Below are 27,336 nucleotides of genomic sequence, written 5' to 3'. Positions count from 1 at the left end.
GACACACACAGAGACTTACAATCACAGATTATGTAGAATTAAGTTGCCTAATGTAGGAAAAGGAATGTAAGAGAGGGTGAAAAAATTGATCAAAATCTTACTTTTTGTCAATTTGACATGGCTTCTGGGATTTGACTGCCATAGTGTGTGTGTGGGGGGGGAGGAATGGAGTTGCCCAGCCTCAAACGCCACGTGAATCCTGGCCATGCATGAAGGCAAACAACAGAACCTGCTGTCCCCATCTGACAGGAAAGGAAGAGGGAAAGATGCCAATCCAGCCTCAATGTGCAACCCTGTCTGCTTCTAATTTGTTATCTGGAATTTTTAGCAGTAAGAAGAAAGCCTGGTTCAGACTATCCAGGGCAGCAGACAATGTGTAGAAAAATGCAGCATAGATGTGGCTGGAGAGAGACAGAGGTTGAAGGCAGATTTTGCCTCAGGATTCCCAAAAGCTGTAGACTGATAGCTATACACATCCTCTCCCCTACACCTTTTCCTGATGTCATGTGCTCTTTTTTCACACAAGACTTTTGCCCTTTTTTATTTAAAGAGCTTGGGGTCTTCCCTTTGGAAGTATAATTCCTCTTGTTCATATTAAGATGGGTTTACAAGGAATAATGAGATATTGCTTCATCAATCATCTGAAGTCACTGCTTCTTACAAACTGCATCCCAAGATAGGAAAGACTTCAGAAATTATTTTTGGAAACACAACACTTAGCTCTCAATAACTAGACTTCCAATGAACAAACCTCAATTTCTCCACTTCAGGATGCATCCATTTCTCTCCAACCACACAAACACTGTTCCCCAGTGCAATATCATTGTTTCAGGCAAGAATAATCCCTACATAGCCTGAAATGCTTAACAAGTGGCAGCTGGAAAACGTACATCCATAGGCAGCCGACTGCATGCCCCATTGTTTTTGCAGTTCCTGCCAGGAATACATATTTTAACTGAGAAAAGAGCTCAGAGTTGTTCTAGTAACAGTCTAAAGGCTCACTGCTGCCTCCTATGTCTGTGGGGCTGATCAACTGGGTCTTTCAGTCACAGCTGCCTTTCCTCATCCGAAGAGAAAAAGAGCCAAACATCTGAGGAAGATCCCAAAAAATGTCTTTAAGAGCCACATAAATACCATATGTCATTCTCACAAAGCCCCCAGCCATACAGGATGGCATCTCAGAGGAAAAAAATCTGGAGGGGGGGATTCTTAAATGGGAGAAAATATTAGGTTTCCAAGAAGAAACTACTACACACTTAAACACACACACAATGGGGGAAATGATGCCACAGCCTTTTCTTCTTACCTTGCGAGCCAGGCCTAGTGCAATGTAGCATTTCTCTCCGGGATCTACGATCTCCACCTCAAAGTAGTGACTCCTAGTACTCAGGGGCTGTCGGGCTTGGGCTAGACCCACATCAATTATGCTCTTCCCCTTCCCCACATATTCCAGGAGCTGGAGAGAAAGAAGTACCCATCAGTGGTCAAGTACAGCAAACATCTGACCCAACATTAGCAAGATCACTAGCAAAGCATTACCTCATGACAGAGAAATAATTACAGTAATTAACAGTAACAATTAAGAAGAGAACCTAGAGAAGATTGTATTTGAAATTTCAAAACTTTTGAAGGGGGAGGACATGCTACTATCTTGTAGCAATAACATCTAAGAGATTTGTGGCACCTTAAAGATGCAATGGTCTATTTGGAAGAACCTTTTGTGGACTCATAAGATGTTCTTGATGAAGTGGGCTAAAGCTCACAAAGCTTCTGCCAAATCAAACTTGTTTTGTCCTGAAGGTGCCATAAGATTTTCAGTTTCAAGGACTAGAAGAAAGGGCATAAAATCAAGTTGGGTATCAATTGAGAGGGATCTGCAATAATCAGTCTGGATGGCTGCAAAATAACTTGCTGGTCAGCCTGCTTTAAATGAGGAACAATCTGCACCTGCAGTCTGATCCAAATTAACACGTGAAACCACAATCTAGGAAACACTCTCTTTGTGAAGATTGCATCTCCACTTCTGCAGATATTCAAGGCCACTTTTTAACAAGAGGGAACATAACTACGGAACAAGAATTAAATGTTTTACAATTACCTAGATTTTCTTTCCTAACACTTTAAAATGGAGGGAGAGATGGTCAAGTAGGAGCAAACCTCTATGTTTTTGTTTGTGAGCCTACTTAAGCTACTTAATATCTCCTAGAACTCTGCAGATCATGGAATAGCACCACTCCACAGTTTCCTAAGCACATGTCAATGAAACTGACTTCTTTGTTAGTCAGCATCCACTGCAATTTTGCTTTATAGTATTGTGTAAAGAAATTAGTAAGGCATGCAGTTCCCCAATAGATCACATACTGTAATAAGCAGCACACAGAAATCGCACTTATTGATAAAGTATCATTTCTTGCTCTCTTCTATTAATTTGCAAATGTTATCCCAAAAACTTATGTCATTATGATCTTGACATTAATTTTGTTTTGTTTCTAAAGTTTATACAACCAATTTGCTTGAGGAGGGGGTGTCTTGTTTTTCACTTTAGACCATGGCCATATTCAGCCCCTCAAGAGCTCTTCGTAGCTCCAGCTCCTCCAGACTCCCAAGCCATGCTTTAGTGTTTGGTGCGCACACACACACAAAAACTGTGAACTCCCTATCCTAGGGTTTATCTACACTGTAGAAATAACTCAGTTTAACACTGCTTTAACTACCATGGCTCAATCCTACAGAATTCTAGGATTTGTAGTTTTGTGAGGCACCAGCATACTTTGGTAGAGAAGGCTAAAGACCTTATAAAACCACAAATCCCAGGATACCATAGCATAGAACTACAGCACTTAAAGTGATGTCAAATTGCATTATGCCTGCAGTATAGATACACCTTTAGAAGCCTGTAGCATTGGTAATTCAGTTGTAAAGACACTGCACACACCCTGATGGTGTTTAACTTTTAAAAAAGTTTTTCAAAACAATAAGTGGACTTCCAAACACATTTGGCTTGGTTTGGGCTTCTGGGCACTCTGTGCATTCCCCAAGGGGCTCCAAGGGCACTAAACTAGCTAATAGATTCTTCTATAGTTGCCCATTCCTACTTTAGAGCACACGATGGATAACATGTGCCCTCCAGTGTTGATGGACTGCAACTCTCACCATCCTGTACCATTAGCCATATAGGCTAGGAGGAATAGAAGTTACAATCAAGTGCTATCTGGAAGGCCACAACCCCACCCTTGATTTAGGAAAGGCTCTTGTTATGTTTCAGTTGCAGCTCACAAGAAGTTCTTCTCTTCTTATTTTTTTCTCCCAACCTTTTCAACTAACAGGTACATATCTCACTCTTTTATATAACAGGACACTTTCCTATACAGGCTTTTTAAAGTCGTGCAGCCAAAGACTTCCACTCAGACCTGCCAGACTGAAAGTAAAGACTGAGCTTCTGATCATCAGGGATTTAGCAATCAATATGAAACAACTATCCTCTAGTAATCTAGTTCTTTTTACAGTTTTTCAAAGTAACGGTTGTTAAAATATGCAGTGGCCAGGTACTAAATTATGTAAGTTCATTGGCAAGAGGGCAGTTCGTGCTGTGTTGCAAGTTTTATAAATTACGGTTTTAGGCCAAAACTTCTGTGTAGTTTTTGGAAGCTGAGCACCCTTTCACATATGTTCTCATTTTGTATAATTTATCTGCTATTAGAATTCAAAGACATAACCATATTACTCTGGATCAGTATGCAAAGAGATCTTGTAGCACCTTTGAGACTGAAAGAAAGAACTTGTAGCATAGGCTTATGTAGACTTAAGTCTACTTCATCAAATGCATGGAGTGATCAGGAACAGACCTGTATAGCTCTGAATGAGATGGCTACATCAATAGCAATAGAAATGCAAAACCTGTGGTGATGAGGTGACAAGTTCAGTTTTAACAATGGTCACAAAAACTAAGCAGGAGGAAGTATATAACTATGTGAATGGTGGAGGGAGCTACTGGGATGGGAACCAGAAAGGAGATGTGATAAACTGGCCAAGAGAGCCACCTCATGAGGCTGAGGTTTTAACTAGTGTTGTGTAGCATGTCAGGAAACCATTGTCTCTATTCAATCAATTGTTGATAGGCTGGAGTTTATAGATATATTTGCATCTTGTGTTGTTGCTGTTATTCAAGGACTGCTGTTCTGAGGTCTGAAATGGAATGCCCAGGAAGACCAAAGTGTTCTGCAACTGGTTTTGTATATTCCAAGCAAAACAGAGAAAAGAGGCAAAACGGCCAAGGCTATCTCTCTAGCTACTCCCACGTGTTAAAGAAGCATGGATCTTGTAAATTTGGAGACAAAATTGGAAATCATAAGAAAAATGGAGGCTAATGAAAGTGGGAGGAAACCATCCTGGGATACATTTTGGAAAAAGCTTTCAAGTGGTCTCTAGAAGGATTAAAATAACTTTCCTGACTTATGCAAGGTTTCCTTGACTTTGTTGTTTCATTTCACATGTGCATATTGTTAGTTTTGGATAAAAGTTTTGCTAAAACATGCTAAACAGTTATTCCTATTCTATCTATTTTATTTCTATCTCAAGTACCCAAATTTCTGTTAAAGTAGTAATGCCCAGGAACACATCTGCTTTGATAAATGATAAATGAAGTGTACCCTATATTCAACTTTTACACATGTGTCTTGCAATATTGAAAGGAACCAACTTGTAGATTTTAATTTGATATGCTGTTAAATTAGGCTGTATTTTTTAATGTGCTCACAACGAGAATAAGCTCCACAGAACAAAGTGGCACTTACATCCAAATAAGCAAGCACAGGATTGCACTGGGCATGGGTGACATTATCTTTAAGGCAAAAGGGCAGGTAACAACCATTTTATTTTTCATGCTTCCTCAAAAGAGAATATGGTACAGAGGGCCTACTTGTGTCCCATTTCTCCCATTCCATTTTATAGGTGGTCAATGGAGATGGACAAAAAGCCACACTGAACCTCAATTTAGCCACATGACAAGGAAAGAAAGGCAGAACCAGAGGAACTCAAAAGAAAGGCACCACACAGAGAACAGTCCCAAGACAAACGTGTATTATTTTACTGCTAATACTAAGCAGGTTTGGCCCTGGGAACCACATGCACCCACTCTCTTTTTCCTCTGATGAAGTGAGCAACACAAATGGCATAAATGCTGAAGCAGCCCGTGATATTTTGGCAGAAAGTAAACCAGGCACCCACAAACGTAAGTGATACGTCAACAACAAATAATTGACGGTTTGCTGCCCTTTCAATGGTACCCCTAAAGCTTGCATCTGAGGCAGGCCACCTGCCTAACACATCAGCTCTGTGTTCATCAATGAGATAAATCAGAACACAACAGCCACAGAAACAGGCTACATAAAGCGGGACCCCAGAGTAAACAGCAAGCAAATAGAGTACTGTACAGTGGTACCTCGGGATACGAAATACCCAGGTTACGAAATTTTCGGGATACGAAAAAATCCCATAGGGAATTATTGTTTCGGGTTACGAATGTTTTTTCGGGTTTTTCGCACGGAATCGCGGCTTTTCCCCATTAGCGCCTATGGCAATTCGGCTTACGAAGGCTTTTCGGGTTACGAAAGCGGCCGCGGAACGAATTACTTTCGTAACCCGAGGCACCACTGTAAATGCAGCTGCTATGTGTCTTCAAGTTATCTCTGACTTATGGTGACCCTCTTATAGAAAACCTAGAGTTTTCTTGGCAAGACCTTTTTCAGAGGTTTGACAATGCTTTCTCCCAACAGCTAAGAGAGTGTGACAAGCCCAAGACCACCCACTGGGTTTCTATGGTTGACTTGGGATTCAAAGCATGATCTCTCAGAGTCCTAGTCCAACACTCAAAACATTATAGCAGAATAAATGTGTGATGATATTATTAACGCTTGCCCCCTGGCAGCCTTCATGGCAACTGTGACAATTAATGACTTGCTGGAGCTATTGGGGGTGGGGAGAAGTACCTTAATCTTTTATTAATGACAGACCTTTAAAAAGAAACACTCCCACCCAGTCATGCAGCTTTCAAAATGGGGCCAAGTGTGCACCAGATAAACAGGCATCTATTTTTGTGTTGCAGTGAAATATTACTCAGCCTTTTCTCCTCTTTCCACTGGAAACTACAATTCATGGTAAAAGTATCTTTTGCACGCAGAAAGTCAGTCTCATCATGTGTTAGCAGCACATCCCGGTCCTTACTCTTTATCACATCTCTGTTCAACACTCTTTCCTGAAAAGGACATGTGGTATCACACTCCTGGCATCCTTGCCAGCATACACATACCTATGCTTTGCCTCCCATCTCCTCCAGAAAGGTCAACCCAGAATCCAGGTTCTGAACAACTACAGCAGATCCACAGGCCAATTCTCTGCCCCTGGAACCTTTCAAGGGGCATCAAACTGCCAAAGTGGCAAAAAACATGGGAAATGGCTAAAAAGCCACTGCTGGTTTTGGAAATTTTAAATGTTGAATGGTGCTGTGGAGCCCCTGCAAACTATTTGAAGGGTGAATTAGCCTCCTGGAGATGTCCAAGGATTCTGGAGGGACTGAGAGCCTACATAATAGCCAGGGGACCGCATATAGCTCTGGGGCCACATTTTGCCAACCCCATGTTACGAGAGTCAAACCTGGGTCATTCCTCTGAACAGAAATCTACACCAGTAAAACACACTTATCCCAGAAACCCCATTTAATGAAGTACCTGAATTGATATCTTGTCTATACAAACACATAATTCAGTTACAAAGTTTTAAACTAGATAGTTCTTAGCTTTTCATTTTAAAAAAGTTTCTAGCCTCTATAATTTTGAAGATCTAACTAGAAAACATGCAAGCAATATCTAACACCAGAAAGTGGGCTGATCAGGTAAGGAGATTCTGTCTCTGCATGGCCTCTTTGTGCTTCTCTCACAATTACCAGAATCAGAATTATACAGAGAATTTGCACCATCAATTCAGGTCACAGTACTCCATTTCCTGGCATGTTTAGGGTTGTTGTTGTTTTTCCCCTGGAAAAATAAAATGATACTAAAAAAGGCACCCAGCATGAAAGGTTTGATTGATATTTCATGGAAATGCATGAAACAGCCAGCAGGTTTCCTGTGGCCAGAAGAACAGATGGTTAAGCAATGATACAAGAGTCCTGTTGCAACTCAACCAGAGCTTCAGTCTGTTGTTGTTAGCTGCCTTTGAGTCAACTTCAACTCATGGAGACCCTGTGAATGAGAGACATCTTCAAACCCACCCACCCCCCGCACCTCTCTGCTCAGGCCCTTGATTGAGTCTATCCATCTGGCATGTGGTCTTCCTCTCTTTTTACGTCCCTCTACCTTCCTCAGCATCAGTGTCTTTTCTAATGAGTCGTGCCTTCTCATGATGTGGCAAAGTATGACAGCCTCAATTTAGTCATCTTGGCTTCTAGGGAGAGTTCAGGCTCGATCGGTTCAAGGACCCATTTGTTTGTCTTTTTTGGCCATCCACAGTATCCTCAGCACTCTTCTCCAGCACCACATCTCAGATGAATTAATTTCTATCTGCTTTCCTAACTGTCTAGCTCTTACATCCGCATATCATGATGAGGAATACAATGGCTTGGATGATTCTAACTTTAATGTTCAGCTGTATATCTTTACACTTTAGAATTTTGTCTAGTTCTTTCATAGCTGCCCTTCCCATTCCTAATCTTCTTCTGATTTCTTCATTGCAGTCTCAATTCTGATCTATGTTTGATCTAAGATATGGGAAATCTTTAACTATTTCAACTTCTTTATTAGCTAGATTGAATTTATGTAAATCCTCTATGGTCATTATTTTTGTTTACTTTATGTTTAATATTAGGCCTGCCTTTGCGCTTTCTTCTTTTGACTCTCTTTAATTACTGATCCAAGTCTGTGATGCTTTCCACTAGTAGTATGGTGTCATCTTCATATCTTAGATTGCATACAAGTTGAACAGATAGGGTGATAGAATGCAGCCTTGTCTGACCCCTTTGTCTACTGGGAACCCTTCTGTTTCTCCATATTCTGATCCTACAGTAGTCTCTTGTACTATGTACAGATTCCTTATTAGAACTATGAGATGTCTTTCTTTAAGAGCATGGCATAGCTTTTCATGTTCTAGTAATCAAAGGCCTTGCTACAGTCTATAAAGCACATGCTGATTTTTTTCTATAATTCTTTGGCTCACTCCATTATCCATCGTATGTTTGCAATGTGGACCCTAGTACCTCTTCCTTTCCTGAACCCTGTTTGGACATCTGGCAATTCTCCCTCCATATATGATTAAAGTCTATGCTGCAGAATTTCGAGCATAATTTTGCTTGCAGGGAAAATTAATGCTATGCTTTTATAATTCCTGCAGTCTTTTGTATCTCCTTTTTTGTGCATTGGAATGTATCTTTGCCAATCTGTTGGCCACTGTTTTGTTTTCCATATTTGTTAGCATATTTTGGTTAAGACTGGAATTGATTCTGTTTGCTTGGTTTGAAGCAGATTATCGTCTGTTCCTGGTAATTTATTCTTTCCAATTTCTCTGAGTGCCACTTCCACTTTGCTTTCCAAAATTTGGGTTTCATCTTCATATGGTTCTTCATTCCATGTGACATTATTTTTTTGTCTTTTTTTCATCTTGTTTATTGTTTCCATCTTCTTTTTATTTCATCTTGATTATTTAATATGTTCCTCTTCTGATCGTACAGCATACCCAGCCTTGGTTTGAATTCAAGAAGTTTAATGGGGAGTACTTTTTGCTGTTCTTTCCCTTGTGAAAATCTGTTACTACAGATTTTAGTTTTTATTTTTGTTATTGCTGTTAAGTTAAACCTCAAGAGTTCCACGGAGGGGAAAGTGCCAACTACACCCAAGCTATCTCTGTCTTTCCCCCAAAAGACAGAGCAATACCAAGATGGAGAGGCCCTCCAGCCCACCTTCCCTCCTATTGGCTTGTGGTAAGTTACATCTCAATAGCTCAGTACAGTTCTTGTTGTTGGGCATGGAAATCTATGGCCAGACACTTCATGGAAAGAACTAACCCTTGGATTTCTTCACTGATTCACAGATACATTAAAGGAGAGATCGAAGCAGTAGAGAGAGAAAAAACCTGGGGGTTGTCACCATAGTGGGATCTCCCTCTTGAAGAAAACAGCTTTATCCAGCAACACCATCAAGGTCAAATCTGAAAGCTGGTTAAGGCAAAGAGGAGAAAGAAGGGAAAAAGAGGAAGGCTTCCAAGTCTACAACCGGATGACCACGAGAAAGGAGATGGCTTCAGGCTACTCCAACCCAGACAGTCAAAATTCCAAGACAACCAGCTTGCAGGAACAGACAAACACTAACTTTCAAAAGGCACACGGCAAATCCAGGCCTACCGCCCATTCCGCTAGTGTGCCTAAAACCCATGCCCAGTCTTTGAAGAGTCGGCCTTTAATAAACAAAATATTAAAATTGTCCAAGAGAAGAATTCCAGCTATGCAATTTTATTTTTCCATCAGACCAGGCAAAGGCAGGGCAGGGGGAAAGGAGACAGGAAAGCGAGGAGGTTCACGTGGGTGAAACTGGCACTTCTACTTGCAAAACAGGAGGAGGAAAGAAGTAGCCCTTGGAAGGGTGCTACCAATTTCAATTCTATGTATTCTTTAAAAGAATTTCAAAGCTTCATCTGCAAGGTCTGCAAGACATACAGCAATTAAAAGATAGGAACATTTTTACAAGTCACTTCTGTGGTCTCAAAATATCTCAACCAAAGACTTTAACAAGATCCAATCAGACCACACAAGACATGGCTGTGTTAGTGCACTCAGGTCAGGAAAGAGTTTGCTCCTCCTATCTATGATCCTGTATCTCTTTTACTATCCTCCTGTGAGACCAAGAGACTAAATATTTGATAGCACTGGTGTGTGTGTGCGCGCACACACATCTTCAAGTCACCTGTAGACTCATGGTGATACCATTAATTTCATAGTGTTTTCTTAGACAAGGAATACTCAGAGGTGGTTTTGACAGTTCCTTCCTCCAAAGTACAGCCTAGAGCACCTGGTATTTATTGGCAGTCTCTCGTCCAAGTAGTAACCATAGCTCATCCTGCTTCACTTCCAAGATCAGATGGGATTTCATACCTTCAGGATATTTACACCCGCACAGAGCCTATAATTTTATAAAATTCTACCTTGGAAAGTTTCTTTTAAGTGTAATAACTTTTATCTGAGGCAAGGCTACACAATCATTTCACAAGCTAGAGTGGCCAACAACATTCACCACTACATTCACTTCTTTCCCTACCATCATACGTATAGTTAGATGAACAGTATGTCCATTCGTCCCTGCATTTAAAAAAAAATGGCAGAGATACACAAAGTCAACAGTGCACTGGCACCTGTACAGAGCATCAAGAAACACTGGCTAGGTGTTTGGTGCCTTGTGGCATAGATATAATTATCTGAGGCTACAGGAAATGTATTTTCCTGGTTACAAAGGTGAAAAGGATATACAAATACCTGCATGCATCTATGTGGGGTGGGGAGGAGGAAGGTGTGTTCTACATACAAGTAAGACTACTGGGGTAGACATAGTTTCTGTAGCATGAGAACTTCACCTGGATGAGAAGTAAATGAGTAGCAGTAGTTATGCAGCATGAAGGAAAAGACAGGGACAATTCTGAGAAAAGGGAGGGAGATTGGATTGAATGTTTTAATGCTCTGGCAGTCAAAGCAGGGAGGCATCTCAGAATTGCATGGGGCAGAGGAGAGGAATAGAATTAATTAAATTAATAGAACTAATTCATGACAGAATTAAGAACACTGCAATGAATTAGACCACAGGTCCATCTAAGTCTGGGGCAGGAATCATGTAGCCCTCTGACTGTTTCTGGAAAGCAAGTCCCATTATCCCAAGCCAGGGAAGCCAATGGTCAGGAATGCTGAAAGTTGCAGTCCCACAACATCTGGAGGTCTACGCACATTTCACACACCTGATCCCAGTGAAGTGGTTCTGTGTCTTGAAAGTGGCTAACCAAGGTGTGCTTAGGAAGCTTACAGACAAGGAATAATGGAAATTTCTATTCATTGTTCATTCCCAGATATATGGTAAGGTGACACATACACTGCTCCTGGAAAATGGAGGTATCATTCTTGACTATCCTGAATTTCTGTGGGTCTAGACACAAGAGGAATCTCCAAGCCTTCTCCATGACAGCATATAGCCCAAAATTGTACCTCAACCAGAGCACATAAACTTATAGTCAGACACACAATTATGAATAAGAAATTCCACCTAAAGCTCTTCCTGATGGCACTTACTTCAAACCTTAGTTTATAAGGGAAACCTTCCAGCGGATGAAGGCAAGAACACATTGTCCAAGGAAGAGGGTGTCCAAGACAAACAGGTGAACCTCTCCGATAAGCATTTGCAGGCCTAACACCCTGTGCCAGTCACATGAACCCTACGCTTGGCCAGCTGAGGCTAAAGGAACTTTAAATAAAAGTGACTTAGTAGCACTGTCCAGATGTAGGCAAAGCAAAAGCAACAGTGTGGGCTGAGACGGTAAGATGTCCTTACTCTGCTTCAAGCTTAATCCCTACAGCAGCCATTTTGTGAAGGACTGCACAGATTCAGGGACGCCTGAATTGGCTCCACTCCAGCTTGAAGCCAAGGCTCAACTTGTGAAGGTGATGTATTGTTATCATACTGGCCATGATCCTTTCTAGTGGCAAAGAGTATGAACTCTATTGATCGACTTACGCAAATGGCACCTTAATGAGTAGAGCCCTAACCCTCCAGAGTAACTGCTTTCATAGCAACATTGATCAGGTCCAGCCAAAAAGAAGTCGAAGTGCACTTGCCCACAGACACTTCCCTCAGAACACTTTTACGAGGAAACATTTTACAGCCTCCATGTTGGGATGTTTGTAGATGGCATGTTAGCAACCTTTGCATACACTCAGAGCAATAAAGCTGAAAGAAACATGCAACAAGAATGATCCAATTGCTATGCATTAATTTTAGCCACACTCACAACAACTTTTAGGTATTTGGTTATGAGGCAGGCTAAGAACTGCAACAAGGAATAAAACAGGTTTTACAGGAAATAATTTGTATTCTTATCTTCCAGATGGTCAAAGGAGTCAGATGCCATCTACTCGTGCAAGAAGTGCCACAGTAGCTATAGCCTGCCTCCTCTAAGATTTCAGCCCCAGATTTCTTTCATACCCTAAGGCATACTTCCCAAATCTGGTACCCTCTAATGTTTTAGATTGCATGACTATCATCCCTGACCAAATGTTAGGCAGAGATAATGAGAGTTGAAGTCCAAAGACGCCAAGGTGGGGAGTTATACTACACTATGAAATTTACTGTTTGCAAGGAAGAAAATAAGTCTACAAGCAAGGAACAACATGATTATAATATCACCACTGGAGAATTCAGGGTTACACCATGTCACATAGTACACACAGGGGATATGTATTAAGAGTGGCATCCTGTTAGTGGCTTATGCACATGTATATTTTGAGGGGTACAAGGAGCTATTCTCTGCTACTCTCCAGATGCTGTGTAGCCTCAGGAAGGACTGCTGCTGCTGCTTAAATGTGAATTAAAAACTTTCTTCTTTTCTAAAGTATTTGGAACTTTAGTAGAATGTTATTTTATAACCTTGCATATTTCATTACATGTATTGGTTAATTTGCTTTATATTATATTGTATTTTTTGTATTTTACCTCAATAATTTATTTAATAACTGTATTGTATAGTTTTGTTTTATTACTGTATATACTCAACTGTAAGTCACTTTCATGTATAGGTTGAGGGCAGGTTTGGGGGCCAAGATCATGGATTTCTTTATGACTCATGGATAAGGCAAGGGTAAAACTTATAGGCATGAAACAGAAGCTAAAAAATGAAGCAAAAGAAAACAATGCCAAAAACTTTACAAAATCCCAACAGACATAACTGTTTGTGCCCACCCTAAAGGCTGGATGGATGAGAGAGAGTACAGTGGTCTTAGTACTTCTGGCATAGATTACACTCCTGCTTTTTACCAGAGGATGGTTCTTTTTTAAAATAAGAGTTAAAGTACAGTACTTACATTAACCCATGGATAAGTCGACTTAGTTTTTTTGGCTCAATTATGAGACTAAAATGTATAGACTTATACATGAGTATATACTTCTCTGTGTGTGCAGATATATGCACACATTTTAAACTGTATGCTTCTGGCAGGACTGACTGTTTTTAGTCGTACCTGGAAATTGATGGTGCTATATAAATAAACAATAATAATAATACCAGTGCAGAAAGGAGGAAGAAGGAAGACAAATCAGATTGCAGTAAAGATGAGGCTGGTCTGGGCTCCAAGGAAAAGGAAATGGAGGAGGTGCACTCCATTTGTGAGTGCATTCTTGTTTCTTCCTCACTGAGCTGAGACCAGTTGGTTCTTCACTGTCTGAATTGTCTTCCTCACTCAACCATTCCGCACCAGTAAGAAGCAGTAGCAGTAGGGATCTTTCTGAGGATTAACATCTTCCCAGACAGGAATGGGCATAGAACTGTACATGCTTTGCCTGCTACAATGTAGGATAACAACCAAAGTTTTTTAATGCTCAAACAAACATCTTCCCCCATGCAAAGTTTCACCTCTCTTCCTGATGCACTTATTTTCCACATGCAAGCAGGAAGAAGTGTTTTTATTAATGTGTGGTGGGCTTCAAAAAATATCGCTACTCATCTCAGCACAAACAGTCTTGCAGCTCACTTCCCCCTCCTTTATTCTGCCTATGTAAACTCTCAGCACTGGTGCAAATAAAACACACACACCTCACTATTTCAACCCTGTGTTTTATTATTGCAAGGCTTTTTTTGTTTTTATGTGAGCCAGCTGGCTGAACCAGCCACCTTCTCTTCTCTTTTCCTAGAAGGAAGCTGCCATTACTCCACAAATCACAAAAGCTGGGCTTCCATCCAGTGCAAAATGTTTAAAAACAACACCCCTCGAAACAGAAGTCCGGGACTTCCATCAGACTCCTAAGAATCAGAGGTTTCTTTAAAAGGAAGACGGACAAGTTCCTTGTTCTCCGCATTCTTGACTGGAGCTTTTGTGGAGTAAGGCAGCTTACACTTAAGCCTCAAGGATAGAAAGGGAGCATGTGAGGCCTCAAAAAGGCAGGACTCAGCTCCTTCTCGCCCTGTTCTCATGAATCCCAACATCCTTCCTGCTTGTTCCACTCTTAATACCTGGCACAAGTGACAGTGTGCTCTCTGAAGCAAAAGTACAACTACCTAAGCCAACTGCAATGCATGCCCTACAATGTCTCCTTTTAAGTTGAACAAGGTGCTAAATTTATTCTTCATGTGGTGAAATTTGCAGGCATTTGGCCCTTCAGCTTCCAGGACTTTGATTCCTGTGTTGTTGTTTTTTAACTGAGCCAGTTCACCCACTTACTGTTGGAAAGGAAAGATAAATTAGAACACCATGCTTTCTTACAGATGCAACAAGGGAATTGCTTAATAGTGGGATTTGAAGATCAGCAGAATTAATAAATAGTAGGAATTTAAGAGATTGATGATAGAGGAAGTTAGGTATTATTTCATTTATAACTATCAGTTGAAAAGTTGGAAGTCATTGTTACCTCCCCCCCCCCCCCATTTTTTTATTTTTGTAACAGTAATGGGCTTGTAGTTTTGTATATTTTTATGTTCCTATGTATGCTTTAATTTATTTTTGCTTTGTATTATAGAACCCCTTATACCCAGTGTTATAGTTTAAAAATGTATTTTAATAAATTATACCCACAGGTTGCGTCTCACTTATCCAAAATGCTTGGGACCAGAGGTGTTTGGGATGGTATGGGGTTGGAGTTTGGAATACTGTACTTTTACTTATATGTATGTGCATAATGAGAGATTTTGGAGATAGGATCCAAATCTAAACAAAAAATCATTTATGTTTAATATACTCTTTATACACATAGTCTGAAGGTAATTTTATACAACATTTTTAATAATTTTGTGCCTGAAACAAAGTCTGTGTACACCAAACCATCAGAAAACAAAGGTGTCACTATCTAAGCCACCCACGAAAATAGTTTGGGGTTTTGGAACATTTTGGATTTTTGAATTCCAGATAAAGGAGACACACTCTCTCTCTCTCTCTCTCTCTCTCTCTCTGTGTGTGTGTGTGTGTGTACTTGTTGTTGCTGTCTGCCTTTAAAAAATTTCCAACTTATAGCAAAGATAAATCTATCACATGGTTTTCTGAAGCTGAGAATGTGAGACTGGCCTGAGGTCATCCAGTGTGGTTCCATGGCTGAGCGGGGATTTGCAGCCTGATCTCCAGAGTCCAACACTTAAACCACTATGTCATACTAGCAGAGTCTCTCTCTCTCTCTAAAACATCATACACTAAACCAATCCCCAAAAGCCACCTTCACTAGGAAGTATCAGGCAAAATGTACACGGCAGCCTACTATCCAGACCATTTCTACATCTTCCAATAATAAGCAGATATGGGCTGGAGGGGGGTATACCTTTCGTGAGTTTATAAAATGCATGGCAACTAAACCATTAGGTTCTACCTTGAAAGACCCAAGTACTAATTTTCCCAAACATTTTTTATGGAAAAGACCCAACTCAGTTCTTCTATCAAATGAAAGATTCTGAACATACACTGTCCCACTCTTTTCTTCCCACATCAACATTTACAAGTTTCCAAAGCCCACCGCTTTTGTTTTTAACTCTCTAGGGTAATTGCTTCACTAGCCACTAGAATCTGTACATTTATCTGGGGATAACAAACCTCCACTTTAAAGGAAGTAATGGGAAGCCTGTGGCCTTCCAGATGTTGCTGGACTCCAATCATCATTGGCCCCATTCAAAATGTCCAACCATCAGGAATGAAGGGAGGCAAAGCCCCAGCAACATCTGGACAGCTTCAGATTCTTCATCCTTGATTTAAAGGAAAGTGCAATGTGATCTTTGGCCCCAAAGAGCTGCTTCACACATGCAATTATTGGGTAATATCCTGCTTGCGCTACCGTGATGTATTATAGCTAGGGCTGCCTTGGAGAAACACTTGGAAAACTACAACCAGAACAAAATACAGAAGTTGGGTTACTAGCATTAAATACAGAGAACCTTTAAAATAAAACAGCAACAACAAAGCTTAATATGCTACTCAGTCCATTTCCTATTGCAAATCAAAGTACAGGTGCTCACTGTTAAAATACCAGAGTAGCACATAAGCAGCTCAGGAAATTTCTTCTTCCACATGAGCCTTGTATTAAGATCTTCCCCAGAGACCCTTATTTAGGTCCTCCTTTACTGCTGTTAGAAAAAAGGTAGGTGGTACCTGAACAGTGAGCCTCCTGGGTGGTAGTCCCACGTCTTTGGTATATTTTATTCCTGGGAAGGCTCAGCTGTACCAGTCTCACCATTCTTTGTGATGAATGGTGAACACCTTTTACATTTTCTCAGGTTTTTACTTCTGTCTTATGTCAGGTTGCATCTACACTGCAGAATTATTGCAATTTAGTTCTAACCGCCATGGCTCGGTGGTATGGCAACCTGGGATTTATAGTATGGTAAGATATTTAGCCTTCTCTATCAGAGAGCTCTAGTGCCACAACAAACTGCAAACCCCAGGATTCCACAGATGAAGCCATGGCAGTTAAAGCAGTGTCAAACTGCATTACTTCTGCAGCATGGCAACAGCCTTAGCTTCTTATATACTGGACTACTTAAGTGCTTGTTTTTGTTGCATTTAAAATTTCTGGTTTTACTGTTTACGTGTTAAGTTATAAACCAAGTAAAGGCATCACTCAGTGTTGTAGACTTGACATTACACTTAATATGCTGCTATATGTGTACTCTTGTCTTAAGGATCTGGAGAGTTTTGATGGGGAGGTAGAACAGTACACACTAGCCTGAGCAAGCGTACCAAAAAAAAACAAAAAAAAAACAGATACCATTTACACATCCACACTGTGCCTTTCCCCTTCTGCCTTGGCTATCTTGCAGTGTCTTGATCAGGGATTTGTGACGTAATGCATCTGTCCAACAGTATATAGCACGGAGCTGGCAAAAGTAGACAATTCAAAGTCTTGGTTGGGGTAAAGAAATTAATGCAGGAGCACAACCTTTGGCTCACAAGGTGACCTCCAGTGACCATTTCATTCTGGTGGAACAAACAGCTCTCAAGAAAAGGTCTGGAATACCTGCTTGATACTTCCTGAAGCCTCACTTTACTGATGCTCTTGCCTGCAAAACACCAGATATGGGAGAGAGCTTGGGACAGCCTTTAATAAGGTTTCTGATGGAAAGGGCTTACAGTGCCTTCAGCTGAGCATGAATCTGGTTCTTTCTCAGAGAACAGCTCAGGTGGTTTCTGTGAGGCAAGGCCTCAGGGCCAGAGCACCTGCTTCTGTCACCCTTCAAAGTGCCATGCCCCATTGACTAAAGAATATCCAAGACACAGGAACTCTTTAACTAGTTCCATTTCCACATTATCTAGGTTGAAATTATGTAGTTCCTCCATGGCCATGTTCAGCATTTATGTTCAGAAGTAACCCTGCCTATGCACTTTCTTCCTTGACCCTCCTTAATAACTGTTCCAAATCTTTGATGTTTTCTCCTAGTAATATGGTGTCATCTGCCTATCTTAGACTGTTGATATTCCTTTGTCTGATCTTTACTCCTCATTTTTTGGAGTCTAAACCTAAATTAAAATTTAGGCAGAAGAGAACGGATTCAGATCTGGCCTTGATGTCATTAATTTGCTAAACCAATCCAAATGTAAAGAAAAAAAATCAGGGCAGGAATAAGGAACATGTGACACCCACACTACTGATAATAATTTATTGCAATTTCCATCGTTCTTCACCACTTTGCTTTTGGATTAGCTCTGCTAGCTTTGATTGATGGAAGATATTGTTCAACATCATGTAGGGAGTTCACCCATTTCCAAAAAAATGATTTCAGGAGATCTTGAATGAGGCACCCAAGAAAGACAACAAACAAATGAATCAGCACTCAAAAGAATATTGAAAGCCTCACACATAACAAAACCCTGCAGATTAGCAGCATTCTTTCAACTGAAGTGTTTTTAATGTTAGTACACTCAGTATTATTATATCTTAGCATTCCCAAAGATTACTCTATAAGGAAGAAAGAGATCCTCAGCTTGTGCCTCATTTTACTTCCTTCATCCATTCATAATGGATTTCTGCCTCATAAGGAATTACACAGATACTATCTATGCAAAAATGTTACACTGCAATGATGGAAAAGGCTTCCCAAGCTTTGAGATTTTGCCAGTATCCATTAACTCATAGAGCATGTTTCTTAGTCATTTTACTTCAGTAACTCCTACTTTTAAATATTCTTTTCCTAAGCAACTATAAATGTTGTTTGTGATTATGTTCAAAATACACAGGAAAGTTCTCATTGCTTAGTTCACACATTCTGTGCTGCAATTCATTAACATATCCCATGCAGGAAATTTGGGAATTCCCCCCCCCCCAAAAAAAAACTGGACTTCTTGTAGTTTTGCTTAATTTTAATCCATTAAAAGTCCAACATATGACTTGCAATATTTTATGCATTCTCTGACATGTCCCAAGATGCCACTTTTTTGGAACTATCCAATAACATGCGTTTTTAAAAAACTGCACATTACTAATCAGCTTTCCAACAGTGTGACATATTATTCCCAAGAATGACAGCCTGACTCTGTTAAGAAAGGACAGAAGAACTTGGTGTTCTTAAAAAGGAGAAGGGTTGCAAGATTTTCCAATACACAATGGGCTGCTTGCTGTCTTAAGAAAAGGTGCCAAATAACTCCCTTAAGGCTGCTGTGGACAGGACAAAATGAGAACAATTTTAGAATTTGTGATTCCCCCTCCCCTCCCACCCATCACTGCCCCCGTGCTATTTTCTCTAACCCACAACAGTGTCAAGCAACTTAGCATTCAAAATCAGTAAGTCTCTCTCTCTCTCAATGAATGTTTTTACAAATGAAGCTGGAGAAACATCTGGTTTGGATGGTTCACAGCCAGAAGTGGTAACAGCCAACACCAACAGACGTGCAAGAAACATTTTGGGTGGGGTAGGATGCTGATTTTCGGCACCTCCACAAAACCCAGAAGCTGGTTTCCTGTAGAAAGCTGCTCTACTGAATTTCCAAGAACTCTAGTTTTTGCTCTGCAGCAGAAAACAAGCCTATTATGATTCTAGCCCTCATGAAGACTGTTGGGGAGTGATGGGAATCATGCAGCCCTCCCAGTTTTGCTAAACTCCAAATCTTTTTTGCCCTAGCCTAGCACACCCAATGGTGAGGAATGCTGGGAGTTGTTGTCCAACATCTCCCAGCATGTTGGGAGAAGTTCTGTTGGACTTTTCTGTTCTGTCCAACAGAAAAGAAGATTAAGAGGTGATATGATAGCCCTATTTAAATATTTGCAGGGATGTCATATTGAGGAGGGAGCAAGCTTGTTTTCTGCTGCTCCAGAGAACAGGACATGGAACAAAGGATGCAAGCTACAAGAAAAGAGATTCCACCTCAACATTAGGAGGAACTTCCTGACAGTGATGGCTTTTCGACATTGGAACAAACTTCCCTGGAATGCAGTGGAGTCTCCCTCCTTAGAGGTCTTTAAGCAGAGGCTGGATGGCCATCTGTTGGGGATGCTTTGATTGAGATTTCCTGCATGGCAGGGGGTTGGACTGGATGGCCCTTGTGGTCTCTTCCAACTCTATGACTCTATGATCTGGAGTAACATAGGATTCCAGTCCCTTCAGTGGTAGGGGCAGGGAGGAAGCGTTCTGAATGGAACAGCATTGTCCAAAACACACGGGAAACTAGACAATATTGTCACCTCTTCCATTCACGTTTTCCTTACCCTTCTTTCCTGTCCCTCCAAGCCAAGACTACATGTTTCTACATTATCTGAGCTGTCCTCATTTTCCTTCTCCTCTCCATCAGGAAGAAGCAACTGTAGTGGTTCCTCACAGAACTCATGAGTTTCCTAGGCAGGGGGAACACAAGGCACTGGACAGGTGCAGCATTGTGCTTTGCCTGCTTGATGGAGAATCTGAGCCGATATCTGCGAGGATAGGATTTTTTGACAAGATATGTTCAGAAGGGCTTTGCCATTGCCTTCCCTTGAGACTAAGAGCATGTAACTTGCCCAAGGTCACCCAGTAGGTTTCATGGCCAAGCGGGAATCGAACCCTGGTCTCAGAGTCATAGTCTAATGCTCAAACCATTACACCACGCTGGCTCTCTTTCTACTTTTTATTGTTTAAAATTTCTTCTTAATCATACTTTTAAAAAATCCAATTACAAACTGAGAAAACATATTCTTGCGCATTAAAAAACATCTAACATCTCTCTACCTATAATACTGGTTTTCTATATAAAAGTTTTTTTAAAAAAAGTTTTGGGGAGGGACCATTCGTCTACGGATTTACATTCATGGTCTGAACTGGCATGTTTTGCCTGAGAGAGTCAGCAAACCAAATGGGACATTATAAGACAGAGTAACAGAACCACCAGCACTAGCCAGGGGAGGGAGGAAGGGAAGATTTATAAACCATGCAACAGCCTTTCTCCAAGCCTCAGTTTAACACCCCTCATCCAGTGACAAACAAATATATCTGCAGCTCCAGAAAAGGTACCATGAGGACCCAAAGTCACTTTGCAGGAGATGCAGTTTTACACCTGGAGTGCCCAGCAACAATGCAAGCCAAAAATCAAAGGATTTAATAAAAAAGTGTCAAAACAAGGATCAGAGAATGAGCCAGACTCAGAATACTGTATGTGAAGAGAAGAATGATAGTCAATAGAAAGGCATGCATTTATTAGATCATCAAGTTACCAGCTGTTGTTATCAATCTGTCAAATTGGCTTTGACATATGGCAACCTTATAAATGACCAACCTTATAAATGACCGTTCATCAACAAGCCTGCTCAGGTCTTGCAAATTCAGGATAACCATAGTTTCACTGATGAAGTTGATCCACATATGATAAGGTTTTCCTCTTTTCCTACTGCCTTTCACTTTCCCCAGTATTATCATCTTTTCCAATAAGGCATGTCATCTCCCAGTCTCCTGGTAGAAGTCAAGCTTGATTTGACCTCAGGACCCATTTAACTAGAACTCCCCCCCCCCAAAAAAAAATTCCCCCAGATTACCTCACTTTTCATATTCGGCCCTACTCTTCCTGAGGTTAAGAAAAGCTAGCAAAATCTTCTTACCCACTGTCTTCATATGTTGCCAAAAAATCAATTTGAGACTACAAGAGGCAGTGAAAATACTTTTAAGGGCAAAAACCAGAGCAGGACAAATCTCAGAGTGCTAGTATGTCAGCAGCTGGTAGCCCAGGGATTCCATCAAGGCCCCTAAGAGGAGTTTTCTTTCCGGCCACCAGCTTCCAGCCCTCTTGGCACCTCCTGCCAAGGGAGGAATAGGGTAAGTCCAAGCGGTTCCATCTTACACTTCCCATGGATTCTGTGCAACATGAGATTCAAATCTCAAAATAAGCAAGGAAAACAGGAAGCTAATAGTTCAGATCTTCCACAAAATCAAGGTCAGATTATTCTTTGCCAACAACCTTAATGGGGGGGTGTGATTTTTTTTTTTAACCTTTACAGTATCACAATGTCAAGCAGCTATCCTTTTCTTGTGCTGGCAATGATGCACTTCAAAGAGGTCAGTCCTAAAAATGTGAAGGCCTGCAAAAAAATTGGAGAAAAAACCCTTTTTGTTTGGGTTTTCCAGAATCATGCTTAAATAAAATATTCCATAATTGATTTCCTTCATTTTTTTCAATTTTTCTTGTTTTCCCCCCAGTTTTTTTTTTTGGGGGGGGCAAAAAAAAGGGGGGGGGGGGGAGGGAGACAAGAAAAAAATGAAAAAAAGGAAGAAAATCAATTATGGAAAATTTTATTTTAGCATGATTCAGAAAAACATGAACAAAAATGGTTTTCCCCCCAAACTTTTCTGCGGCCTTCTCATCAGCCCTAGACATTCAATCCTTCACCACCACCCCCTATGGAGCAGCCAGCTTTTGCTTCTCCACATCTCTCACTGTCTGTTGAGAAAGTTGCCCCACCACCACGTTTTGAAATATGAAAGATGCTGAGATGGCCACCTACTCTGTGGAATCATATGTGTTGTGTGCCTTCAAGTCACTTATGACTTATGGCGACCCTAAGGTGATCCTATCATGGGTTTTTCTTGGCAAGATTTGTTCAGAAGAGATTTGCCTTTGCCTTCCCCTAAGGTTAAGAGAGTGTGGTTTGCCCAAGTTCACTCAGTGGGTGATCTTGGTCAAGCTGGGAATCAAACCATGGTTTCTAGTCCAACACTCAAACCACTACAGCACAGAGGAATCACATAGTTATGCTGCAGCATCTCTCTGCACTCAAGAAGGTCTTTTCCAGTTCAGGGCTCCAGGTGGTCTCATACAGGAGCCCTGTCATGCTCTTAGGTGCTGGAAGTTGGGATAGAGAGAACAAGAGGGCAATAGGGAAGAAAGAAAGGTATTATCTTTCTCTTTTTCACTCCACCTGGTCCCTTCCCCAGGTCTGTTCTATAGGATTTGCTACTGGCCCTTACTTTTAGCATTTGGTTATTACCTATGGGAGGGGCATGTTCTGAAGGGTAGCAAAGAGTGCTCTTTTTCTTTTTGTCTCCTAAAGCATCCTTGTATAGTGCAGACTAGGAAGGTTTACTCTTATAGCAAACATCCTTTCCACCTCCCCAGCCAAACAGGGGCTTGAGCAGACTAATCCCTCTTCTGCCCTCCCCCTGTGTTTCTTACCATTACACTAGGAGTGGGCAAAAGCAGTGCCCCAGGAGCTATTTGCTTTTGCCCTGCAATGCTCTAAGGGACTGAATGACACAAATGAAAACACTCACCAATGAAACTAGAAGTGGTCAGAAGTCTGGTTTTGAAAAAAACAAGCAGATGTTAAACAATGCAGGGCAGGCTCTGCAGCTTGTTACAGAAGGGAAACACAGATAAAAGGTGGGTTCAACAAACCCAAAGGGGTTAAGGGCCCACAGGGGGGAATACTGAAATTTGCCTACCCCTAACCCATCACCTCAATATTTCATGCCTCACCAGTCCTTGCCAGACAGTTTGGGATGATTTAAGTATTTAACAATTTAAATACACTTATATACACTTTAGTGTGGCACCTTTGAGACTAACTGTAGCATAAGCTTTTGTAGACTTGATCTACTTCCACAGATACATAGGGACAGGTGCTACAAGATCCCTTTCCATACTGATATTCCAGACTAACATAGTAGGTTTCCCAAGTATAGAGGGGCCATTAACTTATTTTGGGGTGGCACCATTTGGCTTCCAAATAAATAAATATCAGATTATCCCAGTTCTCTGTTCAAAATAACAGCAAAAGGTGACAGGACACCCTCCTGGATGTACACTCTGGAGAGTGCAGGTATTGGGTTCTAGTTTGACTTTCATTCAGCCCATCCTCAAAGCACAGATGCCCCACTAGAGATGTCTGTCACACTCCACGCATTCCAGGAGATGCTCACTCACTGTGCCGCAGACTTTTACATCATGCAGTCGGCCCCACTCATCCTCATAGCTGTCCACCATCATGATGCTGTCATCTTCCTCCTCGTTGCCAAGCTCTGCATGGAGATGGAGGCGGACTTCTTCCCCCAGCGAGTGCATCCCCACGGCTGGGAAGAGCCCCTCTGGGGAAAGTGGCATGATAGTCGAGCCCACCTGTGGGAAGAAGCCAAGTGCCCTGGCATAAATAATTGCTGTGTCTATTCTGCTCTATGGACTGGTGTAGCCTCATGGTAAGAAAGCATATTTACAGATTACACAGAACAAAATGATAGAGTGAACTGGGAAAATATAAAGGCCATACCATTTCAGACTTCAGGTGGAATAATTCAACACAATTCAATAAAAAAGACTGGACTTAGAAAACTATCAAGGTGGGGCAAAAGTTACAGCACAATTCCCCCCCCCCCCCCCCGATATGTTTAGTTTTCTTTATACAGTCAAGGAATTCTTTTAATGGTGAAAGATTTAAAAATGCAGTCTCACCTGCCACAGGATTCTCTCACCAGGATCTGCTTAAGATTCTCAAATATTTATAAATGTGTGTGTGCAAAGAGACCTCTGACTCTGAGTCAAACATCATCTGTCATGAATTCGATGGGGTTGTCACAGGGAAACCTTTGAACTGGCAACAGGGGGAATACTCACAATGCTCTTTTACGTCTGTTTATGCTTTACCCTCCTTTCCTGGAATTCAGTGACAAAGTACACAGCATTCCTGAACAGTCATCCCCTTAAGGCATTAACACAGAGCTGGGTAACCTGTGACTCTCCAGATGTTTTTAGACTGCAACTCTCATCTTCCTTCTGCACTGATGTTGGGGCCAAGGCTGATGGGACTTTCAGTTCTTCATCATCTGGAAAGCCACATATTCCCATGCCTGTATTAACAAGCTTCAGCAAAATTGCTGCATGACGTGTCTTCAGACAACTTCTCCTTTCATTTCCAACTGGGGAAAAAAGGTTCAGAACTCACCCTCTTCCCATTTTTGGTGAAGAATATCTGGGCTGTCTGGACTTCGAAAGACACTGGTTCAATACCACAACCGATTCGGTCCCCAGAACTACATTTTGTTCCAAATTGACGGCCTTTGGCTCGGCCGTTGTAAAGCCTGAATGGACATATACAGAAAGAGACCATGAAAAGAATATTAAATGGATATATAATGTCTTTATCATGCAGGCTTAGTATGATGCACAAAATTATGTTGAAGAGGGCCTTTAATTCTGTGAGAGTCCTTAAATAGTACAAGGGATCTTTCTACATTTACTTGATACAAAAAGGAGGCTCAGTTATGTTTCCTGGATCCTTGAATGCAGTGGTTAGGTTCTGATGGAAACGCAATGGTTCTCAAACTTTGATCCTCCAGATATTTAGGACTTCAACTGCCAGAACCTCTGATCATTGGCCAAGCTAACTGCGGCTTCTAGGAAAAGAAGCCCAGAACATCTGGAGGGCCAAGGTCTGAGAACCACTTGTCTAAAGGAAAAAGCCTGTGACCTCAGCAAGTCAAGAAATGGATAGGGTCCAATTTGGCCCAGGGCAGAAGTATACCTAAAAACATCAAGGACACATGACTGTCAAGTCAAGCTAAAGCTGGGAAAGGGTTGTGTGCTACCATACAGTCTTTTCCCATAAGCCTTTGTAGTGTTCCCTGTCACCCCTGTGGCCCATGCTGAAATGGCAACCTTAGGGACTTGTCAAACAAATACAGTATGCAAAACTTGTCAAGAGACATAGCAAAAACAGTTGTGCTGAGTCTCTGAAAAAAAACTGCAGTAATGTTGTGTTCAGTCTGTGCTGGCTCTCTTGCATATACATATATCCGCATGTGCATACAGCAATCTCAGGGTGAACAGCCACAAGTCCTCTTCCAAGGAACTCCAGACTTGGGCTCTTTCTTTTACTATTAATCAATTAATGAACTTATTGCTAAATGTGTATCCTAATTTTACATGACCAATCAGCATTTCCAGGATGACTTACAGAATAAGGGTTTGTTTGTTTAGAAAACAGCACAGTATAAAATTCCAGTCAGTGAAACAATCAAGTCCAATGGGTGCTTGTAATGCTGAAAAGGGTGAAAAAAGTCTTTGCCTCTTGCCAAATGTACAGTAAAACTAGCACCACTGGAGACTCCTGTGGAATTCCATGTACAAGGTGTCACTTTCCAATTGCTACTCAGCTTAGTTCCAATGGACTAGGAAACAGGGCTGTGGTACGGTGGGAGGATCTGCATGCAGAAGGTACCAAGTTAAATTCACAGCATCTCTAGTTCAGTTTGGAGACCTGTTGCCAGTAAGAATATCAGGGTTGGCTGGTTTAAACACCTATTCTTTTTAATTGATTATTCATATTTTTAAGAAAGTTTGGCTATTATTACTATTTTCCAACTCTCTTACCGAAATAACAATGGCTGTTTCAATGTAAACATTTTAACTTTAAGTTTATTGGCAGTTGCTCATTGTTAGACCAGTATCCAGGGTCAGTTGCTTCTTTTTAACCACTTTATTTTATCATGCAACAAGTACCATTCAAAAACAAGTCCTTCAATTCACTTAAATTCGCCCAAAACAACCTGCTTTAAAAGAGAACCTTTTAAGGAATAATTATTATTTAAACTAGTGACCATAACATCTGAATTGCATTTTGCTACTTAGTTCTCTTATTTAGTCCTATATTGGTATGGTCTTACACATTATTAAACAAACAAAAAAGGTTTAAAACAAACAAACAAAGCAGGGGTTTGGGGGGGTGTTACTGGGTCCCCCCCCCACCTTGCAGTACAAATGAGGGATTGAATCAGGTGTTCCTCGGGATATTTTTGAACTGCAACTTCCATTATCCCTACCTAGCATAGTAAATGGTAAGGAACACTGAAAGATGCAGTCCAGCAACAAACTGTGCCCACCTCAGAGTACAGATTTATTTTTTAAAGCATTTCTATAGGACTTTTCTTTTTTAAAACATTCAGAGTATTTTATAACATAAAGAAAAACAGTAAGATCAACAACTACAAATCACAAATAACAAAACAGTAAAAACCAGTAACAACTTCTTATAAATTAGGCATAACTAAAACCATTAACAAGCAAGAAAATATTCAGGCAAGTTGGAATACAGACATATCAATGGTTTAACTCAGTGTTAAGGCAGTTCCCTATCTTAAAATGACCCCTTGATGTAGGGGGATGAATGGGGGGGAAACAAAAGTACAGTGGTGCCTCGGGTTACGAAATTAATTCGTTCCGTGGCACCGTTCGTAACCCGAAAAGCCTTCGTAAGCCGAATTGCCATAGGCGCTAATGGGGAAAAGCCGCGATTCCGTGCGAAAAAGCCGAAAAAAGCACCAAAAGTTTTTTCGTAACCCGAAAAAACATTCGTAACCCGGAACAATGTTTTCCTATGGGATTTTTTCGTATCCCGAAAATTTCGTAACCTGGGTATTTCGTATCCCGAGGTACCACTGTACTAGTTTTCTATTTGAACTCTACCGGGGTCCCTGGGGAGCTTTACCTGGAGCAGCAAGATACTGACTATAGCACTTGGGGCTTCCAGGAGAATGAGCTGGCCCTCTTCTGTTTGGCAACTGTGTTAATCTTGTGTTAACACTGCTTGTGCTGTGGTTTTACACTGTGTACACGTGCAAGATATCTCCTGCCCCCTTATCAATTTCTCTCTCTCAGTCTCTCACTCATAAACATACAGAGTAAAAACT

At 41.0% G+C, this 27,336-nt stretch overlaps 1 protein-coding gene across 1 annotated transcript in view; it reads right to left on the bottom strand.

Moving 5' to 3' along the window:
- The window catches only part of SPRYD3 (SPRY domain containing 3), a 46,429-nt gene that overhangs the window by 7,987 nt on the left and 11,106 nt on the right, over positions 1-27,336 (bottom strand). Inside the window, exons 5-7 of the mRNA XM_042453219.1 lie at positions 24,594-24,729; positions 23,582-23,773; positions 1,307-1,456 (exon numbers count right to left, since the gene is read on the bottom strand). Coding sequence (XP_042309153.1) covers positions 1,307-1,456; positions 23,582-23,773; positions 24,594-24,729 — 478 coding nt within the window. The remainder of the gene's footprint in view (positions 1-1,306; positions 1,457-23,581; positions 23,774-24,593; positions 24,730-27,336) is intronic.

The sequence above is a fragment of the Sceloporus undulatus genome, chromosome 2, assembly GCF_019175285.1.
Source record: "Sceloporus undulatus isolate JIND9_A2432 ecotype Alabama chromosome 2, SceUnd_v1.1, whole genome shotgun sequence".
NCBI classification, from domain to species: domain Eukaryota; kingdom Metazoa; phylum Chordata; class Lepidosauria; order Squamata; family Phrynosomatidae; genus Sceloporus; species Sceloporus undulatus.
The sequence above is the reverse complement of the archived record's forward strand: the minus strand, read 5'-3'. Positions and strand labels throughout refer to the sequence as shown.